General features: G+C 43.4%; 1 protein-coding gene across 2 annotated transcripts in view; it reads left to right on the top strand.

The window, feature by feature from the left end:
* RASSF3 (Ras association domain family member 3) overlaps positions 1-22,581 on the top strand; it is an 88,132-nt gene extending 65,551 nt beyond the window's left edge. For both annotated transcript variants that reach the window (XM_065743367.1, XM_065743368.1), the window contains 4 exons: positions 17,361-17,468; positions 17,919-18,186; positions 19,148-19,263; positions 19,642-22,581. In XM_065743367.1, the coding sequence (XP_065599439.1) occupies positions 17,361-17,468; positions 17,919-18,186; positions 19,148-19,263; positions 19,642-19,791 (642 nt within the window). In that variant the 3' untranslated portion in view covers positions 19,792-22,581. The remainder of the gene's footprint in view (positions 1-17,360; positions 17,469-17,918; positions 18,187-19,147; positions 19,264-19,641) is intronic.
* Positions 22,582-22,872: the final 291 nt, after the last annotated feature.

The raw sequence follows: 22,872 nt of genomic DNA, 5'->3' as shown, positions 1-22,872 counted from the left end.
CTGCATTGACTGGAAGGAGAATGAAACAGTTGGGATGTTCTGATGCAGATCTGCGTGCTCCCCACTTTTGTTTCCCCATTTGTGAGAAAAGTCTTCTACTTGTCATCTGGTTAGGTGTCTAGGATCTGACAGACCCCGCGTTGCTGGCAGCACTCAGATCCTGCCTGTGTGCTCACTTTGAGATCCAGCAAATCCTCAGGCAGCTCCCCTAAAAGGAGTGAACCTGCCATTAGTGATCATCTGTGACTATTTTTGTGCTTAAAACTCAACTCAAGGCAGGGCTGGGATTGGGTTGTGCTGAGCAGTATTTATCCCAGAGATTCCTGCCTCCTTTGCTGGACTGCTGCCAGCCTCTGCAGTCAGGGACCTTGCAGGCTGGGGTTTTTCCCAACCTCGCAGTCACAGCTGCTTAATGAAAACGCTGCCACAGAACACTTAAAAATGCTCCTGTTTGCAAGTGCATGAAGAAAGCAGTATTGTGTGGAGTGCAGGGAAAAGCGGTACTTTTCTTCTCAATACTTAAGTGATTGAGTTTTTTCTTAGCCATTGTTAGGCTGCTGAAGAAGAAAAGCATAACCGTAAGATCTGTTTGCTTATTTGAACAGTAATTTAAAGGTGGTCCTTGAATTAAGCATCATTTATGAAACATTGCTGTACGATCTCCTGCATATAACCCTGAACTCCTGTGCCTGCACTGCCTTTCCTTGCTGGTTCCCTGTTGTCCTTCCAGGTGCTGTAACTGTTCAGCTGCTCTAGAGATACCCAACCAAATTTCTGCCATGGACAAAATAGCCTTTTCCTGCACATTCTTCCTTCTCTGCAGTTGTGGCTGCAGATTGAGAAAGTGTCTTCTTACTACATCGTATTGTGACTCTAGGCTCAGGCACTGAACTCTGTTCAAAGTTAAAATCTACTAAAAAATGGTTGGTGCAGTTTCAGTTGATACGTATTTGTGCGCCCAGCTTCCTTCATACAAATAGCAGTTTCTGTTTTCTAAATGATGTTTTCAAACTTTTGTTGCGAACTTGACATGTGGATGTGAGCTGAAACTGCTGTTCATAGCTTTCCATAGCCCTGTGTATAATGAAAAGCACTTAAACCCATCTCTGAGTGGTCTTGTTCAAATCTATGGTGAAGCTGATAGCCTACTCAGTGCTTCGCTCTCCAAACATGTAATTAAAGACTGCTGGATTAAGCATTTCTCCTTAAAACTGCATGTGTGTTCATGGCAAAATTTGTAACGCTCTTCATTCCTGATTTGAGTACAGGAGTGAAAAACAGACTTTCCCCATTATCCAGCTGCAGAGAAAGTAAATTAGAGGCCTCTGGAGGGGCCAGGTGTCCCTTGGCAGAGTTTTGATGGCTCTTATTTCTAATAAGCACGCTGGAGTTTCTAAGTCTGTATGGTTGTGGGGGAGAGCTGTGTTCTGCTGTTTATAAACCTGGACTAAATTAGGACGGTTGTGCTCTCTCAGCTTCTCTTTCTTATGTTTTCAGTCATCCCGTACTGGATTTGTTCAGTGCTTTTAGTGCTGCAGGGCTACAAGGACACACAGTGATTTAAACAGCTTGGATCAGGACACAAATAGCAGTGAGGCATTAGACGTGGTCAGACAACACGTTTTGCAGACAGCTGTTGTGGTGGAAGGCAGCGGTAGCTCTTCCTGAAGGAGGGCTTTCTTCTGAACTGAAGCAGTCGGATCTATGAGATTTCATGATGTTAGAAAAGCTGATGTGAAGATGCAGTGCCTATCATCAGCATTCCTGATCATTTGATGTTTCAAAACATCCTCTTTGTAGATATATAGTTCTTATACTGTAAACTAAAACACAAGAATGCTGAGATTATGGGTGCAGATATAATGCTTCTCTGTCGTGTGTAATGCTTTAGAAAGAGCCTGCTAAGCCTTCAGTTTACGGCTGATATTCCCAGAAATCTCCAGTTGTGCTGACAGATTCTTCTCTTAGCAGGCAGTAAGCTTGCATGGAGATTGCAGTGGGGTAGGAGACCAGATTGTGGGGAATCCTGGTATGTAGGAGTGCATTTGATGACAATGGGTCCTGGCCAAAGTACTGCAGGGGGCTGGTGCTCTGGCAGGGAGCAGCAGAAGCTGCAGAGAGCTTCACCAGTTCCCTTCAAAGAGTTTTAAATCAGATGGAATTTTGATGTCCTGCATTGGCAGGGGAGGCAAAGAGCCATTGCTGGTGGATGCCCAAGATATCCTGAGCAGAAAAGGAGTGCAGCCCTGTGGCCGGCACTCAGCAGCGTTAATCCTGTTGGAAAAGGTGAGCATCTGTCCAGACTCATCCTGCATGGCTTTGGGTGCAGAACGTGCTTTGGAAAGCTTCTGGATTCTGCTGGGCATCACCACTGCCACCTGTGACACCGTGAGTCTGTGGGAGGGTGGCTGGGAGCAGGTGTGCTTCATTTCCAGTAAAATTCTGTGGCCGTTCTTGGGGCTACGAGTCTCCTTGTATCACCATCTGCATCAGGGTAGTATTGGTTTTGATCAGCCTCTTTTCTTGGCTTAAGATGTGGTATTTCCTAGTCTGGTGAAGCCTGTAATGTTTCAGGGGCTTTGTTAATTTTCCAATATCACACATTTAATAAGAACTGGGTTTAGAAATTGCAAATGAAATGTGGCTTACTGAAGCAAAACTAGAAGGTGTGGTGGCATTGCAACTTGTGCTCCCCACAGCATTATCTTTTCTTAGCATCACTTGCATCCTTTGTAGCTTGCTTGTTTATATTACCCCTGCTCTTTTTCTGAAATGCTGATTTTATAATACTGCAGCCAGCTGCAGCTGGCCTCTTCCCACTTTGCATCATAAGAAACGTTTGATTAAAAGCACATAGTAAACTCCCTTCAAGTCCCTGTGTTTTCATACTTTGATGTTGCCATCTTATTTTTTTATTAAAAAAAAAAAAAAAACACGCATGCCTTTCCTTTGTGCATATGTGCTTCTCTGTGTGTCACCTTGGTACGTTTACAGAGCCTTGTGTAGTGCTGATAGTGCTGATAAAGTACAATTGCATGAATAACTCTAGTCATTTCATTAGGACTTACTGATTGGTGGTCCTAGTAGTAAAGGACCAGGTTCAGTTCTCTTGGGAGAACTTTCCTAGAGCCAACAACGCCTTGTAATTTATGTGCAAACATGATGATTCTTAGTACCTTGCTGTGACTTTTGGTGTTCATAGTACAGCTCACTGAGAAGGAGCTCATTGTTTGGATTCTAAATGAGTTTGAAAACAACACTAACGAATCCGAAAATAAAAAAACTCCCCAGCTGAATACTTTCTGTTGTTCAGTTGTCTCCAGCTTGCAAGTGTGCTCCCACTGTTGTGCCTTACAATGCAGTACTGCCTGAACAAGAAAATGGATAGGAAATGGCAGCGCTCCTCCACTCCCCCATACAATTAGGCAGTATAGAAGAGTTTTATGTTGAACCTACAACCTCTGCTAATTTGAAGAGTTTCTGCAGCCAAGTTGCACAAAGCAGCTGTTTGTAAAAGCTTGACTGAATTTCAGTCTGCTGGTCAAATTGTGCAAGTTTGGAGCAGAAGAGAATGTAATGGTTACAGGTTTGGTTTGGTTGTTTAAAGCCGAGTTCCCTTTCACGTGGCAGGTCTGTGGTTCGAGGGGCCTTATTGCTGGACTTGTGTTATATATTCTCAGTAGAAGAGTCAACACAAACTGGTCTCTTTACAGGGGTAATGCTTTTGTGTTTGTCAGGAGTTAGCAGGTATGTTCTCATTTTCTTTCATCTCTTCAAGCTGGAAGTTCCTCTTGACTGCATGTTCCTTGGTGTATTGTTTGATGCAATTCTGAGATTGCTTGGTGTATGATTTAGTAACATAACAAGTTCATAGGTAAATGCTGTGATTCTTTACAATTGGGTCATTTTTTTGTTATTATACTTAAATTTTGCTTCCCTGATAAAATGGAGCTTGTTATCAGTTTGCTTGCTTTATTTTGCCCCCTGAAAACACCAGCATCAAGACTCTTAGGTTAGGACAATTATTTTCTGCTGAAATACAGGGAATATTAAAGACGGTATTTCCAAGTCTTAATAAAAAGCAATTCATTTGTGGTTTTGCCACGCGGAATTTGTTGCTTATTTAAACAAGCTTTGATTCAGTTGCACTCAGCTTATCCCATGCCTGTCTGCAAAGTGACCCGTGCTTTTCCATGTATCCTGGCTTCTGAGGGTGTTAGTTGGAGGGTGTGGTGGGTCTTCATTCTCCCTGTTCTCTTTAATGTTAACAAGTGTGAGTTTTCTGTGGGGAAAAAAAATCTAGAAGACTCTCTTCTCCCTTTGCCAGAAGCGTGTATCAGCTCTAACAGATCCTGCATCTTCATGAGCTTCATGATACATTTCCTGTAACAGAAGCTGGGGCTAAGGAAAGGTGGAGTAACAGCAGCATTTCCTTGTGCCTGTAACATCCTGCTCGTAAAAGCAGGGAAATAGCTGTTTGGAAGGAAAAAAAGAACAACTTCTAAACCTTGTGGTAAAATCAACACATTCTCCCATTTGCTGCTTAAGAACAAAGCCTGTAAGTTTTTTTCCCCTTCGCAGGTTTCCTGGTGGCCATTCTCCAGCATGGTAAAATAGTTTGTGTTTGGAGACAGGCCATGCAATCAGGTTGTGAGCCAGCAAGACCCTTTCTCCAGAGCAGGCTTAGTGCTGCTCTCCTGACCCTTCCTCAGAAGAGAAGGTGTGTTTATGCAGTTTTTCCACTGGGATACTCTGTAAGCACATTTTAAAGTCTTCTGTTTGCACCACTCATGGAAGTCTACCTGCTGTGACCTCCTGTTCTGTTCTCCTCCATGATGCCCTTAACAGAACCGATCTTATTAGGGCATTGCTGTTCCCCCACTCTTATAATGATGGCATTAAAAATAAAATGGAGTCTTATGGTGGCAATTGCCCTCTTATTCTGCAGTGACTCACTACTCTAGCCTTGGCTGCCTGAGATCTGACTTGTGAGCTGCCAAGTAGGAGCAGAATGCCAGTGGCAGCCCAGGAAGCTACTTAGCACCAGTCTAATATGATGCTGGGTCAGCTGGGAATGTGTGCAGAAGTGTTCGTTGCAATGGGATGCTTAAAAACTTGAGGTATCCAGTTGGCTTGAGCTCTCAACTTGTGAGAAATACATGCGTAGGTATTATGGAGAAACAAACTCGTGCTGAAAGTAGACAGTCAGCTACTATTCAACAAGTGTATTTTTGCAGAAAGAGTTGAATCAGATGAGGTTGTGGTATTTTTCCATTTTTGTAATGGTAGTAGCTATTATTGCCTTTCTCCTTAAGAGAATGTAAGAGCTGTGAAGAAACTTACCCTTTTGTCAGTCCCCCTCTGCTCACAGCTGAGGTGTTGGGGAGCCCGTTCAAGTTTGCAGCTGGGTTCATGACTCAATTCCTTAGACATCTAAAGATCTTTCTTGGTTCAACTTTCCTGGATGAAGGAAGCCATTCTCTACCATGTGCTTCTCAAGAAACCCCACGAAACTGAGGAAACTGTGTGTTAAACTGAAGGTAGAAAAACAAGGGATTGAAAACCCTCAGGAAGCAGGTTATCATTACCATACTGATGAGTTTATTCAAGGCATAAACATGCATACATTTGTTTCCTCATGGTACAGTGATCTGAGGATCCAAGTACACCTTACCTGAGTAAGCTTGAGGTCACTGGGACGTGTCAGTGTGGTGTGGGGGGATGAATGCTGGGCTCCAGAGACCCTCTTCTCCTGCCTTTACCTTCTTGTCAGCTGTGCTAATGATTGTGCTGGATATGTCTTTTGGCTACTACCCATTTTTAATAAAACATGCTAATATTGAGGTTGCGCAGGAGGGTTTAGTCCATTAGCTGTTAATGAAGTCTGCCAGATGATCTAAATTTTCTGGAGTGTAAAAGGAGAAAGAGCTTTCATGCAGGTTAGTCTGCCGGCGCGTCTCCTTTTGTTTGCTTTTTGTGAAATGCAGAATTGGGATGCCTCTTTGAAGAGGCTGGGAGCTTCTTTGAAGGTGGCTCCTTAGTACTTCGATGAAAGGTGTGTAGAGTTAAGCATTCAAGGCACAGCAAGAGAGGTGGTGTAAAAATATTTCCTGTGTGCTGTTTAATTTTCTGCTGATTAAGAGCTGTAATCTCTGAAACCCCATATTGTATATGGGATTATTTTCGATCTTACCATCTGATGTGCATATATAAAGTGGCAGTTACGTAAGCTGGCAGTAAATACATATGTAGGTTTTGTCGTGATCACGTTCAATGTGCTAAGAATGTACTTCAGCTTTGGTGGCCTAGAGGATGTACACTTTATTAAAGATACCAGTGGTGGCATACAGCTTTTTCTTTGACTTATGATAGGACTTTGAGGCCTTCCGAATCCGGATTTGAGAAATAGCTAGTTGTGCTTCCTCAGTTTAGTGGGGTTTGAGAAGCACGTGTGGAGGGCTTCTTCCCTTTGGAGGAGTTTCAGATATGAGCTCAGTGCCAGATGAACCAAGAGAGATCCAGTACTTCCTCTGCTGTGTAGGGAACGGTGTGTTCCTCAGCAAGGAACACCCCAACCAGCAGCATGTCCTTGAGGAAGCGTGCATCTGTTTGAGCAGCACTGCATTCATTGCAAAGTCTGATGGGGAAAGCCTCCTGTCAGGGTTGTGCTGTTTCAGGAGAGGCAATGTTTTACATCGTGCTTCCTCAGTCAGCATTACTACTGTGCAGTTTTTAAGGGATTGTTTTTTTTCTTCTAAGTAGATGAAATCCAAACAAACTTGACTGACTTGGTGGGACTGTGGCCATTTGCAGATTTGCCGTAGCATGAGCCCTGAAGCTGGGCTTAGATAGGAAGCTGCTGCCTCCTTGACACAGGCAAGTTTCATCAGATGGCTTAAGAAGGAGTTTTATGAGCCAGACTGTGAGCTACCCAGCCAAACCTGAGAGGAGAATATTGCTCTGAAGATAAAATGATCCAGCCTGGCACCCAGCTTCTGCTCAGACGAGGACAACAACTGAACTTGGCTCAGTTTGAGGCCTGACAGTAGCCAGGGGGCAAAAGCAGCATGATTCTGCCAGGCACGTGGCTGGCTCTTCCCCCACAGAGCTTCCCCAGGTTGTTTCAAGTACCAGTTCTGATGTAGAGTGTAGTTAGCTGTATTTGAAAACCGTGGGGTTGTCATTGCAAGCAGTCTCTTCCTGCATCCTGGTAGATGGAGCCTGCTGGATTCCTGTGATTCAGGTTTGCACGCGAATACTGTGGTATAATGACCATGGGTCCTGATGTTACTTAATTGTCTGATTTGCTAGCTGGATGAATAGCTCAGCTTTCAGACAATACTTCACCTTTTTTTCAAGATATGCTAATTACATTTCTATACTGTATCTGTATAAGCTTGTTTCCAGCTGTCTGCTGAAAGCTAGATTTTGTTGTGCAAAAAGGCTGGCCATCCGTTTTTACTTCATTAAACCCCTTATCTCCTTAAATAGCCAGCAGTCAAAGTTCATGCACTTTCTTTAGAGGAGCCCTGAAGGATAGAGGTTATTTACTGTTTACGTTGTTTCTTGCGTCTCATTTTACTAGCTGTACTGAGCAAATTGACACAGCAGTGAAGAGTTACTTACCTTTAAAGCAGTAATGTACTGCTTTAAAAAAGTGTCATAATATGAGAAAAGCAGAGTAGAAATCTATGTAAGATCTGCTGTATCTTGGTGGACAGACTAGTGCCAGGCCTCAGAGACTATTCTTCATACAGTTGGTTTTCACTCTACGCAGATGTCCGCCTTTTAAAAACTGGGTTGTGTGCCAGTAGTTAAAGTACAGCCTTATAGGGTATGACAAGCTTTGTTACTAGGGGTTTTCAGAGGTGAGGTCATGGTAAATTTAACTGAAACTTCAGCAGTGTTAACATTACCAACAAATAGATTTATTTTCCCAACCTTCCTTTCACAATGCCTGAACGTGAACTGCTTTTATATTGCCCCTGTTTAAAGGAAAATAATTTGTTAGAATGAATAAAGGGCAGTTCGTTAAAACCTGTGTTTTCTTTCTCTGCTGCTTGAAAGTATTCACAATATAAACATCAAGTGTTTACATCAGAGAAGAAAGATAATACTTTCTGGTACCATTTCATTAGCATGCCAGCTACCATTGTGCAGTGGTACTTGGCAAAAAACTAAAAATAATCTGCAACTAAACAACACTTATTGACTGGAATGTCTGTACCTTGTAAAATCATGCTAAAATTATAAACCGTGGCTTTCTTTGACCAGAAGGAAAGAACCCCAGCAGAGAAACCAAGCTAACTTTCTTAGGGTTTTTTTTCACATTTGTAGTGTTCAAGTTATTAAAGATTGCCCGCATTTTTTGTGCACTTGTTGTGTGTTTTGCATGTGTCCCAGCTCCCCAGATGTCAGGGCACACTGAAGTTACTTGTTCTTCTCTAAAGTAATGGAGAGGCTGGAGCAGCTGAGTTAGGAGGAAAGGCTGAGGAGTCCAGGGCACCTCATTTTGGAGAGGCACATGATTATGTTGTAAAAGATCATGAAGGTGATGGGTAAGCAGACATGAAACTGTGGTTCATGAGGTCTTGCAGTATTAGGATTAAAGGGGCACAGTTCCACCTAACAGCAGATTCCTTCTGTCTCAACAGTAGACCACTGGAAAGCAGATGACAGTCCTTCACACTGCATTTGTGACTTTCCAGAGCTCACAGCCGCAAGAAGTGCAGACATGGGGAGTATCGGCAGGTTCCCAGAGGTCCTGCATGCGAGCCTCAACAGCAGAGCCATAAATGGAGACTAAAAGCACACAGAAGGGTGGTACCCTCTGCATTCCTGCTGAAACAGTTGTGGATGCCAGTGGAGAGGCTGCAGAAAAGGCTCACGTGCTCTCTTGAAATAGCCTTCTTTTCTGCTGCTGTTGCAGGCAGAATACCAGACTGAATGGGCCGTGCACCTGGCCCAGGCAGGCATTTCTGTTGTTGCTGCCTTGGGAAGGCAGGTTGTTCTTACTCAGGTGCAGGCTGTTCTTTCTTGCTCCATTAGGATAATTAAGACTTAGGTGAGCCAATTCTGCTCAGAAAAACAAGGTGTTTTGGACTGCTTCACTGCACCATATGCCACTGACCTAGCTGGGGGTGGGAACTGGGTCACACTGAGCTCAGAAAGAAAAAGGTACTGAACAGAATACAGAGGTTACTCTTCCCGCATCATTGATCCCATCAGAAAATGGCATTCCGTGACCCAGGGAACAGTGTGTGCCTGTTCAGGACGACACAGGCATTTTGAGGTGTAGCTACACAGAATCACAGAAACAGCAAGGTTGGAAAGGACCTACAAGACCATCCAATCCAACCATCTGTCTACCACCAGTAGTTCTCACTAAACCGTGTTCCTAAACACAATGTCTAAATGTTCTTTGAATACCTCCAGGGTTGGTGACTCCAACCTGATTGATGCTTGATGCTAGATTGATGCTTCCAGCCAGTTTGGTATCATCTGCAAACTTAGTGAGGATGTATTCAATGCCTTTGTCTGTGTCATCAATAAAGATGAAGAGGACAGGCCCCAGTACCAGTGTTTGGGGAACGCCACCTGTGACTGACTGCCAGCTGGGTTTAACTCCGTTCATCACCACTCTCTGGGCCTGGCCCTGCAGCCAGTTCCTTACCTGCCAAGAATGTACTTGTCCAAGCTATGGGCTGCCAGCTTCCACAGGAGAATACTGTGGGAGACAGTGTCAAAGGCTTTGCTGAAGTCTAGGTAGACTGCATCAACAGCCTTTCCCTCATCCACCAGATGGGTCACTAGATCATAGAAGGAGATCAGGTTGGTCAAGCGGGATCTTTCCTTCGTGAACCAATGCTAGCTAGGCCTGATCCCTCATCTGTACCTCACATGCTGCATGATCTCCCTTGGGACAATCTGCTCCATAACTTTTCCCTGGCACCGAGGTCAGGCTAACAGGCCTGTAGTTCCCTGGATCCTCCTTACAGCCCCTCCTGTAGATGGGAGTCACGTTGGCAAGCCTCCAGTCTTCTGGGACCTTAGCAGTCAACCAGGAGCTGATAGATGATGGAAAGCAACTTGGCTATCACCTCTGCCAGTTCCCTCAGCTCTCTGGGGTGAATTTCATCTGGCACCATGGACTTGTGGCAGTCCAGTTGGAGTAGTAGGTCTCTGACTGTTAATGAAGGTGCAGAGACCATGAGAAGATGCAGAGCTTGGAACTATATCTGTTTTTTGTTCATTTGCTTTTTAGGGTTTTCAGATGTGGTTGGGCTTTTGTTTGGTTGTTGTTGTTGTTGTTTGTCTCCTCTGTACTATTCTGGCTGCTGCTGTTTCTTAACATTTGTAGATGGACACGACAAGCATCTCCACTCTGATTCTCAGGTGTTCTGTGGAAAGAGGAGTGCATCTTCTGAGCACAGGCTTGCTCTTGGAAGGAAGAAGTTGTTCTTGCTGACAATGCTGCTTTGATCTCAGGAGAGTTAAGATGAGGAAGAAGCAAGATGTTTGTTTGCAGGGTTTCAATTTCTTTCTTTCCTGTGGGAGTGCTGTCAGGTTGTAGGAAATGGAGTGTTATTTCTTGTGAAATTAACAACTGTGCTGGGATCAGAAGTGCCTTTCTGTGTTTTCTCTCATATTTTCTACTAGGTTATTCATTGTACAGTACCACTGATAGTTAAATTCTTTATTTAATGCAAACATAGATTAATAAGTTGCATTAGTTTCATTTTTTTGACTAAACAAAACAGATTTATTTTATGTAGAATACATTGCATTTTTCATTTGTCAAAGCGCCAGTACTTTATCTCAAAAATAATGTCTGGTCACAATTCACAGCCAGATCAATGCATCTCCACTCTTCTGCCTGAATCAGGGTTCACTCTGTGTGTAGATTAATAGAATGTATGATGGCAGGATGTAGTCACTGCCATTGGTTAGAAGTTCACTTGAGCTCTCAGAAGCCTTCTGTTTAGACTTCTTACAACAATATTACAGTGTTCCTGAGAGAGGTTTATTTTGTCTATTGTGTTTTCATTTGTCTATCAAGCAAGAAGGTTGAGGAGCTTGATTTCCCATTCCTCAAAGGTACTAAGTGCCTAGAGATTTTGTGAGAATGGGAAGGTAGAGGAGATGCAGCTTGTTCTATTCCCCTGTAAATTAACAACAAGTTGGGGAAGGTGAGCATCCATCTCGGGGCAAGGATCCTGAGGAGAAAGGCATCAGGGGTTTTGGCTGTGGCTATTTTCTAGCCCAATTCCATAGCAACTTGCTAGCTGTTGAGGTTAGTGCTTTCTTACTGCATGCAGGACTGGGCTTTGGCAGTAACCGTGGGACTTGAACTTTATGAAAGTCCCAGATGTGATGTGATTTTTCTTTTTTGGGACCTCGTCTTGATTTGCAGTTAATTCTAATTGTGATTGTGCATTTTTTGTCATGTTCCTTGAGGATTGTGTGAACTACCCTCTGGGGGCCCTTGTACTGGGTATATGCGTTATCAAGACTGATTCTTCTCTAAACATCTGCCATACAATAAAGGGAGTGTACGTGGGGTATAAAGAGGATAAAGAAAAAAAGTACATTTTCTGCCTTTTTTGTTGAAAGGAGTCTCAACTGTGAAGAGACATTGCTTCATGAGTTTAAATGAAAGACCAACTACTCCCCATGGGGAAACAAAAGTACTTGCCTTGTTTCCTTCTCACTGGCAGCTGATCCTTAGGAATTTCATTTGAGAGTGAACTGCTTTAGTTGAGCTGAGGAATGGTTTTAATGTGAATGGCCATCAGTGGTGTTTGCTGTTTAGTGTTGGGAAGTGCAGCATGATTTTCAGAGAAAGTTAATAGGTTGGACTTAAAGAAGTGTTTCAGACCCTATAGGTCTCCGTACAGATTCTTGTGCATTCAGCTATCTTATTGACATTAGTTTTTATCCTTCCCATCTGTGCTGGCCTGAGAAGCAGGGTATGGAGGGAGAGACAGTGCTCTGATGAGAAAAACACACTTAGATGGGCTGAGAGGAGGAAGGGGTGATGACAGGGCTGCTATTGCTGAGGTCATCATCTGGGTATGTGATGGACACACCTCACTCAGGATTTTGCATTTTACCAAAATAACAGTGAAATGTCTATTGTTCTATACAGAAAGTTCCTTTTTTTTTTGATCACTAGCACCCAAAAGTGTCTTGTTAGGGCCAGCAGCACCTAGGCTGACAGAAGACACAGTATGAACTGCTGTGCTGGCTATGCTGCAGTGACGCATGCAAGGATCTGTGTTTAGGAGACTCATCACTTGGCCTGTCTTTGAAAGAGAGGCAGTTTCACAATTCCCAGCCTGCAGACTGTGTTGGACATGCATGCTGGGTGTCTCACCGGGAGCTGGAGATGAATCAGCTGCATCCAAATCAGCACATGGATGAGTTGTCGGGCTGCAGCGTGCCACCCCCCTGTGCTGCTCTGGGAGATGTGCTGGGGCTTGCAGAGCGTGCCTCTGGGTTCTGAGGGCCACAACCAGAAAGGTGGCTTCTGTCCTGGGCTGGGTGAGCCACCAGGCCAGACTGGTTTCTCCTCTCGCCAGGCCAGGTGGAACTGTTACAAGGACAGGTCACACATACTGAGCTGTAACATCCAAATCTCACCTCTGAATGCCTTCCCTCTCTTGAGCTCCATTTAACGTGGCTGAGGTTGGAGTAATTGGTGTCCCAGCAGTCTTACTCTGAGCACATGTCACTTCAGCCACTCAGTGGACCTTCCACAACAGCATAACACAAGCATTTTGCAAGGTCTGGTAGAGATGTGTTTATTACTGCTGTTACTTTGGTGCTGGTGGGTCGCTCAAGATCTTTGACAGATGGGTGAGACAGCTCAGTGGAATTTGATCTATTGCACTCAAGCAGAGATATCAGAGGGGTTTTCCTTGTGTGAGTCCTGTTACCACGTGACAAATACAGGAGGAAATAAGTCATAGTTTGCCAAGCCCTCCCCCAGCTGCCAAGGCACACTGGTGAAAGATTTATTTCTTTGCCTGAAGACATGGCTAGACAAAGCTGTGTGGCAAAAGCCAAGTGCAACTCCATACTGAGAGCAATTCAGCTTTGGGGAAAACTGTACTGTCTTGTTAAGGAGTTATTCTTGCATGTTGGTCACGTGTAATTAAGGAAAATGAAAGACACAGGTGCCTCAAATCTGTATGTGGTGTGTGATGTTAGTCACTGAGCACAGTTGACCCAGGGGGCCAAGGCTTTTGTGTTCATGGAGGGCTCTGTGGGTGTTCCTGTATGGGCTTTCTCATGGTAGCAGACATGGAGAGTTCACTCTGTCACTTCAGTCTGTATGACACTGATGTGATTCTTCATGGGCACTGGTGTCTGGCTGGTCAGAGTTTCTGCTTGCTTGATTGGAGTATGTCCCCTGATGTGTGCGCAGCTGGAGTGTTTGAGCTTTTGTTTGGGAGTGGAAGCATAGCTGCAGTTCATTCATGAAGATCCCAGGCTTGGTTTTCTCCTTAGGATGACATCTGTGTTGGCTGTCCTCCACTGTTCACTCTCTGTGGTCCTGATAGTCATGGATGAAGGACTAGGGTGAAAATAATCAAGGTAAACAGGGTTTCTGCCTGTCACATATAGCACTTTTCTTGAAAGGATCAGTCTATTCTTTAATACTTTAAGCCTGGAAATCATTCTTTATATTCAGTCCATACTTTTTCATAATCTCTGATCTGTTAAACTTAGTTGAAACAGTGTTTGGTCGCTCAGAAAATGAAGCAAAGCCATGTTTGTTGCTGGTATGTGCAGAGTGAAGTTCTCTCAGCTTTGGCATAAACAGGGCTTTCCTTCTGTATGCTGAACGTAACTTGGCCAAAGCTGCCTGGCCACCAGTATCAGTGCAGGGAGCCAGAAGTTGCAGTGTTCCAGCAGGGGAGGGCCTTCCCAGCTTAGTGAGGGAGCAGTGATTCCCACGGTGATTCCCCTGCTGATGCTAGGAGGCCTGTGGCCCTGCAGGGAGCCTCATCTGGAACATGAGCATTACGCTGAGCTCTTCCTGACCCCTCACCTCCAGCTTGCTGGAGCTACTGCCTGCAGTTCCTCAAACTCACTCTCACGGTTGCATTTGGTTTTATTAGATGTTTAGCATCCAGCACTGTTTTCTCCTATTCATAATTGCAGAGCTGACCCCAAGGCAGCACCAGAGCAAGACCAGCAGAACTGGGCTTTCTTAGGCATCGTGTTTGGCTTTCATACGCAGTGCCTGGATCCTTGACAGCCGCAGGAGTAGGATGGTCTCAGAGGGTTGCATCTATTCTAACCTAATCAAATTGCTAACTTGTTTACCGAGTTGTGTTTGTTGTTGAGTTTTGTTTTGTTTTTTCGATTCTCTTAATAATGTAGACAGGTTATTTACTTGTTATGAGCCATGTCAAGTTGTCCTATACCATTAATGACAATATATTCTTTTTGTTGTCTCCCGTTATTCAAAGTCCTTTCTGCCAGATTAAACCTCTTGAAGTGCACAGATGTCAGTGTGATGTTATTGAAACAAAGCTCAAGGTTTAACATAGGTGAGACTAAGGAGCGGTCTGATTTTCTGATTAGTGTTTTCTCTTGATGATGATGTTGTGGATGATTTGGGTGATTATGTAGAGTCATAGAATGGTTTGGATTGGAAGGGACCTTTAAGATCACCTAGTTCCACCCCCCCTGCTATAGGCAGGGACGCCTCCATCTAAATCTACCCTGTTCCATTTTAAAGCCATTTCCCCTTGTCCTTTTGGCCCCCTTCATATACTGGAAGGCAGCTGTGAGGTCCCTCCAGAGCTTTTTCTTCTCCAGGCTGAAGATCCGCAGCTCTCTCAACCTGTCCCCATAGAGGAGGTGCTTCAGCCCTCTGATCATCATTGTGGCCCTCCCCTGGACCTGCTCCAATGGCTCCATGTTCTTCTTGTGTTATGGACCCCAGAACTGGATGTGGTACTCCAGATGGGGTCTGATGAGAGCAGAGTAGAGGGGCAGAATCACCTCCCTCGACCTGCTGGTCACTTCTCTTGATGCAGCCCAGGATATGGTTGGCCTTCTGAGCTGCAAGCACACACTGTCAGCTCATATTGAGTCTTTCGTTAACCGACACCCTCAGATCTTCGGGGCTGCTCTCAAGCCATTCTCCACCTAGCCTTTATTTGTACTTGGGTTTGCCCCAACCCAGGTGCAGCACCTTGCACTTGGGCTTGTTGAACTTTATGAGGTTGGCACAAGCCCACCTCTCAAGGCTGTCCAGGTCTGCCTGGATAGCATCCCTTTCCTCTAGTGTGTCAGCTGCATCGCTTAATGACAACAGTTGTTCCTACTAAGCAGAGGAGAGGCACCTGCTTGATCTGTTGTCCATGAAATAATGCCAGATATTAAAGCTGAAATGTCCACTATTGGAAATTCACTATCAAAAGTGCTAGCAGATTGGAGAGGCGTGAACTCCCACAGCGTGCTCATCTGTCAAAAAGATGAGTCAGGGCTGGTATCTGTGCTGAGGGGCTCGTCTGCAGCTGCAGGCACGGGGAGCCTTCTGATTTCAGCTTTGGGTCTGTAAAAGCAGATGTCGAGGTGATAAGTGCTCTGTTGAGTTTGTGTGGCCAGAGTCTTGGCCTGTTCTCACACGGTTTGAAGATGCCATTCAGAATGCCCATAGTTCCAAACTTGCTGTGTGTCATTGCTTTTGCTGTTTATTTTGAACACTACAGCAGCAAAATCTATTTTGATTTCAGAGGAAAAAAAATACCACTTAGGCACAAGGGAAAAAAAGAAAATACTGTTTGCTCATCTGTTCATTTGTTCTCAAACTGAGCACTGCAACGGTGTCAGAGCATGTGAGGAGATGAAGCAATAAATTTAGATGAAACTGTATTTGTAACTCTGGCAGTTTGGGGGAAGATGACAAAGAGAGGAGTAAGAAAGATTCATTTCTCTAGTGGAAAGTGGAGGCTTGGATTCTGAAGTCATTTAGTAATTTGGTATTTGGTCATAATGAGGAAGGGTTTGGCAGCCGTGCAGGGTGCTCCGTGTGCTTAGTAGGAGTTGTGCTAAGGAGCCGATGGGAGAGTTGTGTGGCTGGCATTCATTTTGCCTCAGTTTCCTCATCAGTGAAATAAAGGTGTGTTCCCCTTGTTACGTAGGAAGGCAGCGATGGAGTCTAGATTGGAACCCAAGGTTTCTGGCTCCCAGCGCGTTCAGACCGCACCTTTCTTTTTATAGCTATGGGAGAAAAGTCAGCTCCAGCATGTCATTTAGTAAAACACCGTATAGGAAAAGCAACGCTAAGCCCCGGAGAGCTAAGGCTGGCTGGTTTTAAATTAGGAGACAGAAAAATGCTTTGCACATTCTTTCTGGGAAATGTCAGCTTTCAGTCCCGCAGCGGCTGCTCTCATCCTGGCGAACCCAAGCGTTGTCCGGCTGTGCGTGGCGAGTTGTCCAGAGGAGCTCCTCTCCTCCACACGGCTCCAGCATGTGCCTGTGTTCAGATGGACCCCCAAAGCTTCAGGCCTCCGCTTCCCCCTTTCTAAGCTATGTCTTAGATTGTTAAAGCTGAGAGCTGCAACTCTTTCAGACTATATATGGCGTTGGTGTTCGTGGTAGAGTGTATTTATAACGCGGTTCGCTGCGGCGATTTGGATTGGGAACAAATGTTTGTTTGGATAAAATCCAACTCCAGGGATTGGTTTTACTGCTGAGTGTAAAATCCGTAGCAAGCTCGTAAAAGCAGCACTTGAAAATCTAATAGGGCCTTCCCCATGGAAAAACCATGACTTTGGTGTGACGTTACGGAGCTGGCGTGACTCGCAGTGTCTCACATAGCAGTCAGCACCCCAGCGTGTATCCAGGCTGCATTGTGGGGATGCTTCTGCCTTCATGGCACACGTGGGGACTGCTGGTGCTACTTGGTAGTACATACTGCTGCTTTAATTTGTGTTCTTTGCTTGTTTAGAAGTACCCATTTGTGCCCTAATTAATATTTCCAAAATTCCAGCCGTATTCTTAACAGCATTGCATAGCATTGACATGAACAAATGGAGCCCTAGCATGAGCTGAGCTGTTTTACATACCCCTAGTAAATATTTGAGTGAAAACAATTGGCAAAAGAATGACACAAGTGTCTTTGGGTGTGTTGATTTAACCATCTCGATTCAGTTCAAGAGTTCCACTTGACTCACCTACCTTCCTTGTCCTTTCTTTTGCCATACAGATGGTTAATGTGCATTGAGCCCCTGTGGAGCAATTGTCACCCAGACTGAGAAGGCACAGCTCCCGAGTCATAAGAGAAGTGATCTTTATTTTGTTTTCTAAAACCTCTCCCTCTGTTGTTGTTGTTGAAGGATGTTCAGAAGGAGACCGAACCTCATGTCTATCTCAGTAAAGAAGAAGTTAAAGAGAAGATACAAAGCTATAACTCCTCTGTCACTGATAAGTTAAAGATGACCTTGGTAAGTTTTGCATAGGGTTTCTGTAACTTTGTAGAGAATAACGAATCATTTTGTCCTTAGCATCTTACATGTGAAACTGCCTCTAGCTTAATGACTTTGTAGGAGGCTTTTTCTTAGATCTGGAAATTAAATCTTAGGTCTGGAATGCTTTTATCCATGTTACTTTTATATGTGAATTGAAACAAACTGAAGAAACAAATCAACACGTCATTTGAAATGCATTTAAGATAAATTCTGTTTTAACACCAAGGCGTCCGTTTGTCAGATGAAAACCCTTCAGCTGGTAAACGTGAACATACTCATTCTGTTTGGGTTTGTAAATGTTTGTCAGACATCTCTTTAACAGAAGCATGAACAATTGAGAAAATTAAAGACGTGCAATTCTTCACTAATACGTCCCAGTTGTTCACCGCTGATTTGGAGCATTTGGTGTTTTTCTTCCTGTTGCAGAACTCAAATGGGATTTACACTGGCTTCATCAAAGTTCAGATGGAACTATGCAGACCAATCACTGTGCAGTCTTCTTCTGGCCAGGGAACGTGTGCTCACAGCAATAACGATTCTGCTTTTTACCTGCCGAACGACTGTGTGAATACACTTCACATCAGCAGCACCAATACTGTCCGTGAAGTCATTGAGGCCTTGCTCAAAAAGTTTTTTGTTGCTGACAACCCCGCAAAGTTTGCACTTTACAAACGCTGTCACAAGGAAGACCAAGGTTAGACTTAGGGCATTTGGGTGACGGAGTGGTTTGTGGGGGAGCTATGTTATAGGGGCACTTGAAATAAGCGGGGTGGAAGAAAGTAAGATTGAGGGAGGTGGTGGTCTTAGTCACTCTCATCTTTTTTCTTTGGAAAAGTGGCATGTATAATAAGAGAGTAAGAGATGTGATGATATTGCATAAGAGACAGGAGAACCCACTAAATCGTCTGCATGGGTTCTGCATGGATTTCCCCTGCTGTGCAATCCATTCTATTTCATTTAAAGTGCCCCTTTATCAGGCCCTAAATTTCAACGCTGCAGATCCGTGAGGCTGAGTTTCAGGACGATGTTTTAAAGAGAAACCATGATGTCAGCACTACCTCCAATCCCTGCTTTGACAGGCGGCCAGTGAGCACGGTGGGCACACACATTCTGTTTGCATGTGGTGCTTGGTGCACGTGATACTCTTCTGCACCATCTGCTGGTAAAGTTAGCTGTACCTTGTGTTTGGAAATACCAGAAGATGCAGTAGGTATCTTTAGTGAGAAATACTTTCTGCCAATGTGTTTGTGCACTTAGGAATCTGCCTTCTTCTGTGGGCAGACACTGACAGCGGTTTCAGGAGCTCGGATGTTTCTGTCTGTCTGGAAAAAAAAGGGTTTCAGAATGATGATACCACAGCTGTGATGTTTTAAGTACTTATTTATAGCTACAGAGCTGTGTTGTATTTCCTCCTCCCACCCCCACACATATTCAGAATCTGTGTTGACTAGAAGCTGCTTCATTCATATTTGAGCTTAGCCTTGTGCCTGCCATCTCTGCAGCTCATTGTTCCAAAAGAGGTTGGAGAATGTGTAAATTTGTGGCTGCAGGTGCAGATCTCTGCAGATCTCTAACGTTGGCCAGCACTGATCAATCAAAACATGTCAAACATCGTTACTGAAGATGGTTAATTTCTATTGCTTCTTTTCCTGCAGTTTATATATGCAAGCTGTCCGACCGAGAGCATCCCCTCTACCTGCGTTTGGTGGCAGGCCCCAGGACAGAAATGCTCAGTTTTGTTCTGCGTGAGCACGAGACTGGAGAGGTTATGGTATGTTATACTCAACACTTTTTGGTTGTTTACCTTCACGGATGAGTGGGATCCTGTTTGAAATGCCCTGACGTGATGATCTGTGTTTTTGGGGAAGCTTTTTTTCTTTTCCTTCTCGTGAGCAATAGGTATTTTGTGCTTTTCCTAAGTGTTGAGTCTGTGGTCAGACTGGCCTGCTGCTCCTTGCAGAACAACAACAAAAAAAAACAGCCTAAAAGAGTTTACGTTGTCAGATTTGTGAGTAGGGTGCCTGATGCTGTTTCAGTTTGGAAATGGTTTTGAGGGCCTGAGGTTTTGTTTGAAAAACGCTGTGTATATATAAATGCTTTGTGCACTTCCTGTCATCTCATCTGTCCTTTTCTCTTTCTGACTTCACAGTGGGAAGCTTTCAGCCTTCCTGAACTGCAAAACTTCTTGCGTATACTGGACAAAGAGGAAAACGAGCAACTGCAGATCCTAAAGAAGCGTTATGCAGCTTACAGGGACAAACTTGAAGAAGCCCTTGGGGGGGTGTGGAAACCTGGTTAAAAGGGGGCCAAAGCACACTCAGGAAAAATGCACACAACCAAATGTCAGTATAGCATGCCAAACCCAAAGTACAAAAGAGCAGCAAAGAGTAGTTTTCTTTATTCAGAAGACTGTTTTGTGATGCTAGGGTGCCTGAATTTTGCTATAGACTTAGTTCCATAAGCCAGGTTACTTAGCATCTCACACCCACAAGTGTAAGGGATTCTGCATGTTTGTACATCAGTTTGCAACCCTCTGTGTGCCTAGAGAGTTTTCCAAGTAATCTTGGTGCAAGCTGTGAAACTGTAATCAATCTACTAGGATGCTATGAAATAAGATTATTTTTTTTTTCTTCTTTGCTTTAATGGTAGCTTTACAAGTAAGGAGGTGCAAATTGATTGGTTTAAAAAATGAATAAATCTGTCTGGAAAATTATTAGTTGGAGCACTATCTTTGAGATGAGATTGATTTGCACTACCTTTCTGTTTTCAAATAGTTACTGTATAATTTGTGAGAAAACTGTTATAGATGGAAAGCATTTGATTCTTTATGTTTTGCTGTGTGAAATTTGTGGAAGGCTTTCAGTTGGTCTTCCCAGAGAAGGTAAGGAGAAAGTTGAAGAGAGGGTTAGAGTCGAGGAAGGAAGAGTGTAATAGCTGATGGAGAAGGACTGGTTTTAAATAGAAATAGTATTTATACAGAGGAAAGTTAAAATACTAATTCTACAAGAGTAAAGATTTAGGATGTCGTAATATTGTGACTAAGTTTTAGGTTTTTTGTTTTTTTTTTAATTGCATAAATCCACACTGGAAAAGAAATAAAGATGGTAGAAATATTGGGAAGGAAAAAGAGGCAAAAGCTGAATAAGAATGGAAGTGGAGCTGCACATACAGGTCATTTTTGGAGAAGCTAGTTCCATAAATGTGTAACGGGGGGTTGGAAAGTGCAGCAGAGCTAACCAAGTGGCTGCTTACTTGAATTCTGAAATGTGGACGTTACCTAAGATAAAACTCTGTGAGAAGTACCCATCTAGTGAGTGTTCAGGATCTTAAGCTATAACTGCAGATGCATTTGGTCTTTATTGTTAGTCAGAACTTTGCTTTGGCTCAGCCATCCATTTTTAAGCTGGATAATTTTGAATTGTCGTATCTGAAAGACAAAAATAGCTTCATCTGCTTCCTTGTTTGATGAAAGTTCAGTCAGGCAAAGGAAGTAGAGATTCTTATTCGTGTTTCCAGCATAACAGAAAGTTACATTATATGGACTGTGCTGGTGGCCGAGCTTAGCAACTCTTGCTTTTAGTAATTCAGAAGATTTTTGTCCTTGTATTTTTTTAAATCCTTAATTGAACATCTGATTACCAAATTCTATAGGCTGCTGATTTACTTGATTGAAATGTAGGAAAACTGTAGCAAGAAAACATTTTACTTTTCTGTAAATAAAATTGTGGTTCTTTCAGAGTTATTTATCTAAAAAGCACGCTGGAAAGAAACCAAAGAAGTGGGAGTGCAATAGAGGCATGAGGCAGGTTGGGGAGCCCATACTTGAGTCATTACTACGCCAGAGAGGAAGTGAGCTGTGCAATGAGGTGAGGCAGGGGGAAGTGCTACAGGCTGAGGAACAGCAGAAGTTGGTGTTTTCTGTTAGTTTCATTTTGTTTGGGTGGGTATTCTTTCCTCTGCTCCTAGGATGTTCATCTTAAATTCCCAAGGGATTGTTAGAACTTTGGCGACATCTAATGGATACTGTGTGAAACTCCATGATGCTTCTGTTCATCACCTTAATTTGGTGTGACTGTGCCTTTGTTTCCTTCCCCTAGGCTTCTTTTTTAAAAACTCTTCACAGGTGTTTTTTGGTAAAAAGAATTTGACAATCATAATGTTTTCAAGTGTTAAGAGAAATTAAAAGTAGGACTAACTATAAAGTATATATAAGGCATATCTTGTTTGTTTTTTTAATTTCACATGTAACATTGTAGTGCATGTGTGAGTTAGTAACATTATCCTCAAGTGAGACACTTTATGATGGTTCAGGGAATGCTTTTCTGTTCTGTTACAGTTTGTTTTTTCTACCAAGCAGCAGCATGTCCGTGGGTATTCTCCTAACATCTACGTATTTATATGCCTGCCCGTAACGATGTAATCTCTACATAATCTCTGTTAACGTTGAACCATTTGTTGCTCAGATTTAAACACTGTTTGAGTCTAAAAGCAGAGTGTAAAAGTATGTGAATTTTGTTTTTACTTGAACTGAACTATCAGTCTTTAAGTGGGCACATCTGCATTTACTTCAGCCAAAAACCTCAATCGGTGTTGTGTGCACTATGACTTTTGAATTGGGGGAGAAGGGGCAAGAACCAAAACAGCTTCACTATATTTTAATTTTGTCTTATTCCATGGTTAATTATTGTAAGATGTCATGTGTGGGGCTAATTATTGTTATTATTATTTTTTTACACACTGGCAATTACAACAGCTTTAATTTAAAGAAAAATAATGGTTGTCCCTGGTCAGCTTTTCTCTTTTTGATTTTTAGCATCAAATTAAACTGTCAAAGCTTTTGTTGCAGAACCGTTTTCGTTTCGTTGTGTGATGGTACCAAAATGATCAGATGATGGGATGGGGGGGGGGGGGAGGAGGGGAGGAATGCAGGGAAACATTAAAATATATGTCTTTAAAAACAAACGAGCATTAAGCTATTTATAATTTTAACGAGCTCAGTTTTATTTTTATAGGGAAGTTTTTATTCCCCTAAAAGTTATTAATGAAATGGCAAGTGATGGTTCCGTGATTAAAGTTGAAGTTGGCAATACTTGGCTCCGTGGTATGTTTTTATTTTCCCATTATCTGGACTTGGTTTTGTGATGGTTGGTTACGGTATGAGACGTCCTCGTGGCACTAGGTCAGTAAGCAGAAATGTAGGTTTGCCTGGAACTGCAGGTAAATGTGTGTGTGTGTGTGTGTGTGTGTGTGTGTGTGTGTTCCCAGTTGTACTCATACAGCAGAAGTACGTGGTTTGACTTCAATTTGCTTCCTGTTTTTGATGAAGCCTGGTTGTGATTTTGTGGGCTGGCAGTGGGCTGTGATGCTCATCTGCTCCCCC

The sequence above is a fragment of the Cyrtonyx montezumae genome, unplaced genomic scaffold (assembly GCF_038088225.1).
Source record: "Cyrtonyx montezumae isolate F1298 unplaced genomic scaffold, pur_monq_1.0 scaffold_3, whole genome shotgun sequence".
Taxonomy (NCBI): domain Eukaryota; kingdom Metazoa; phylum Chordata; class Aves; order Galliformes; family Odontophoridae; genus Cyrtonyx; species Cyrtonyx montezumae.
This window is presented reverse-complemented; position numbering and strand designations above follow the sequence as displayed.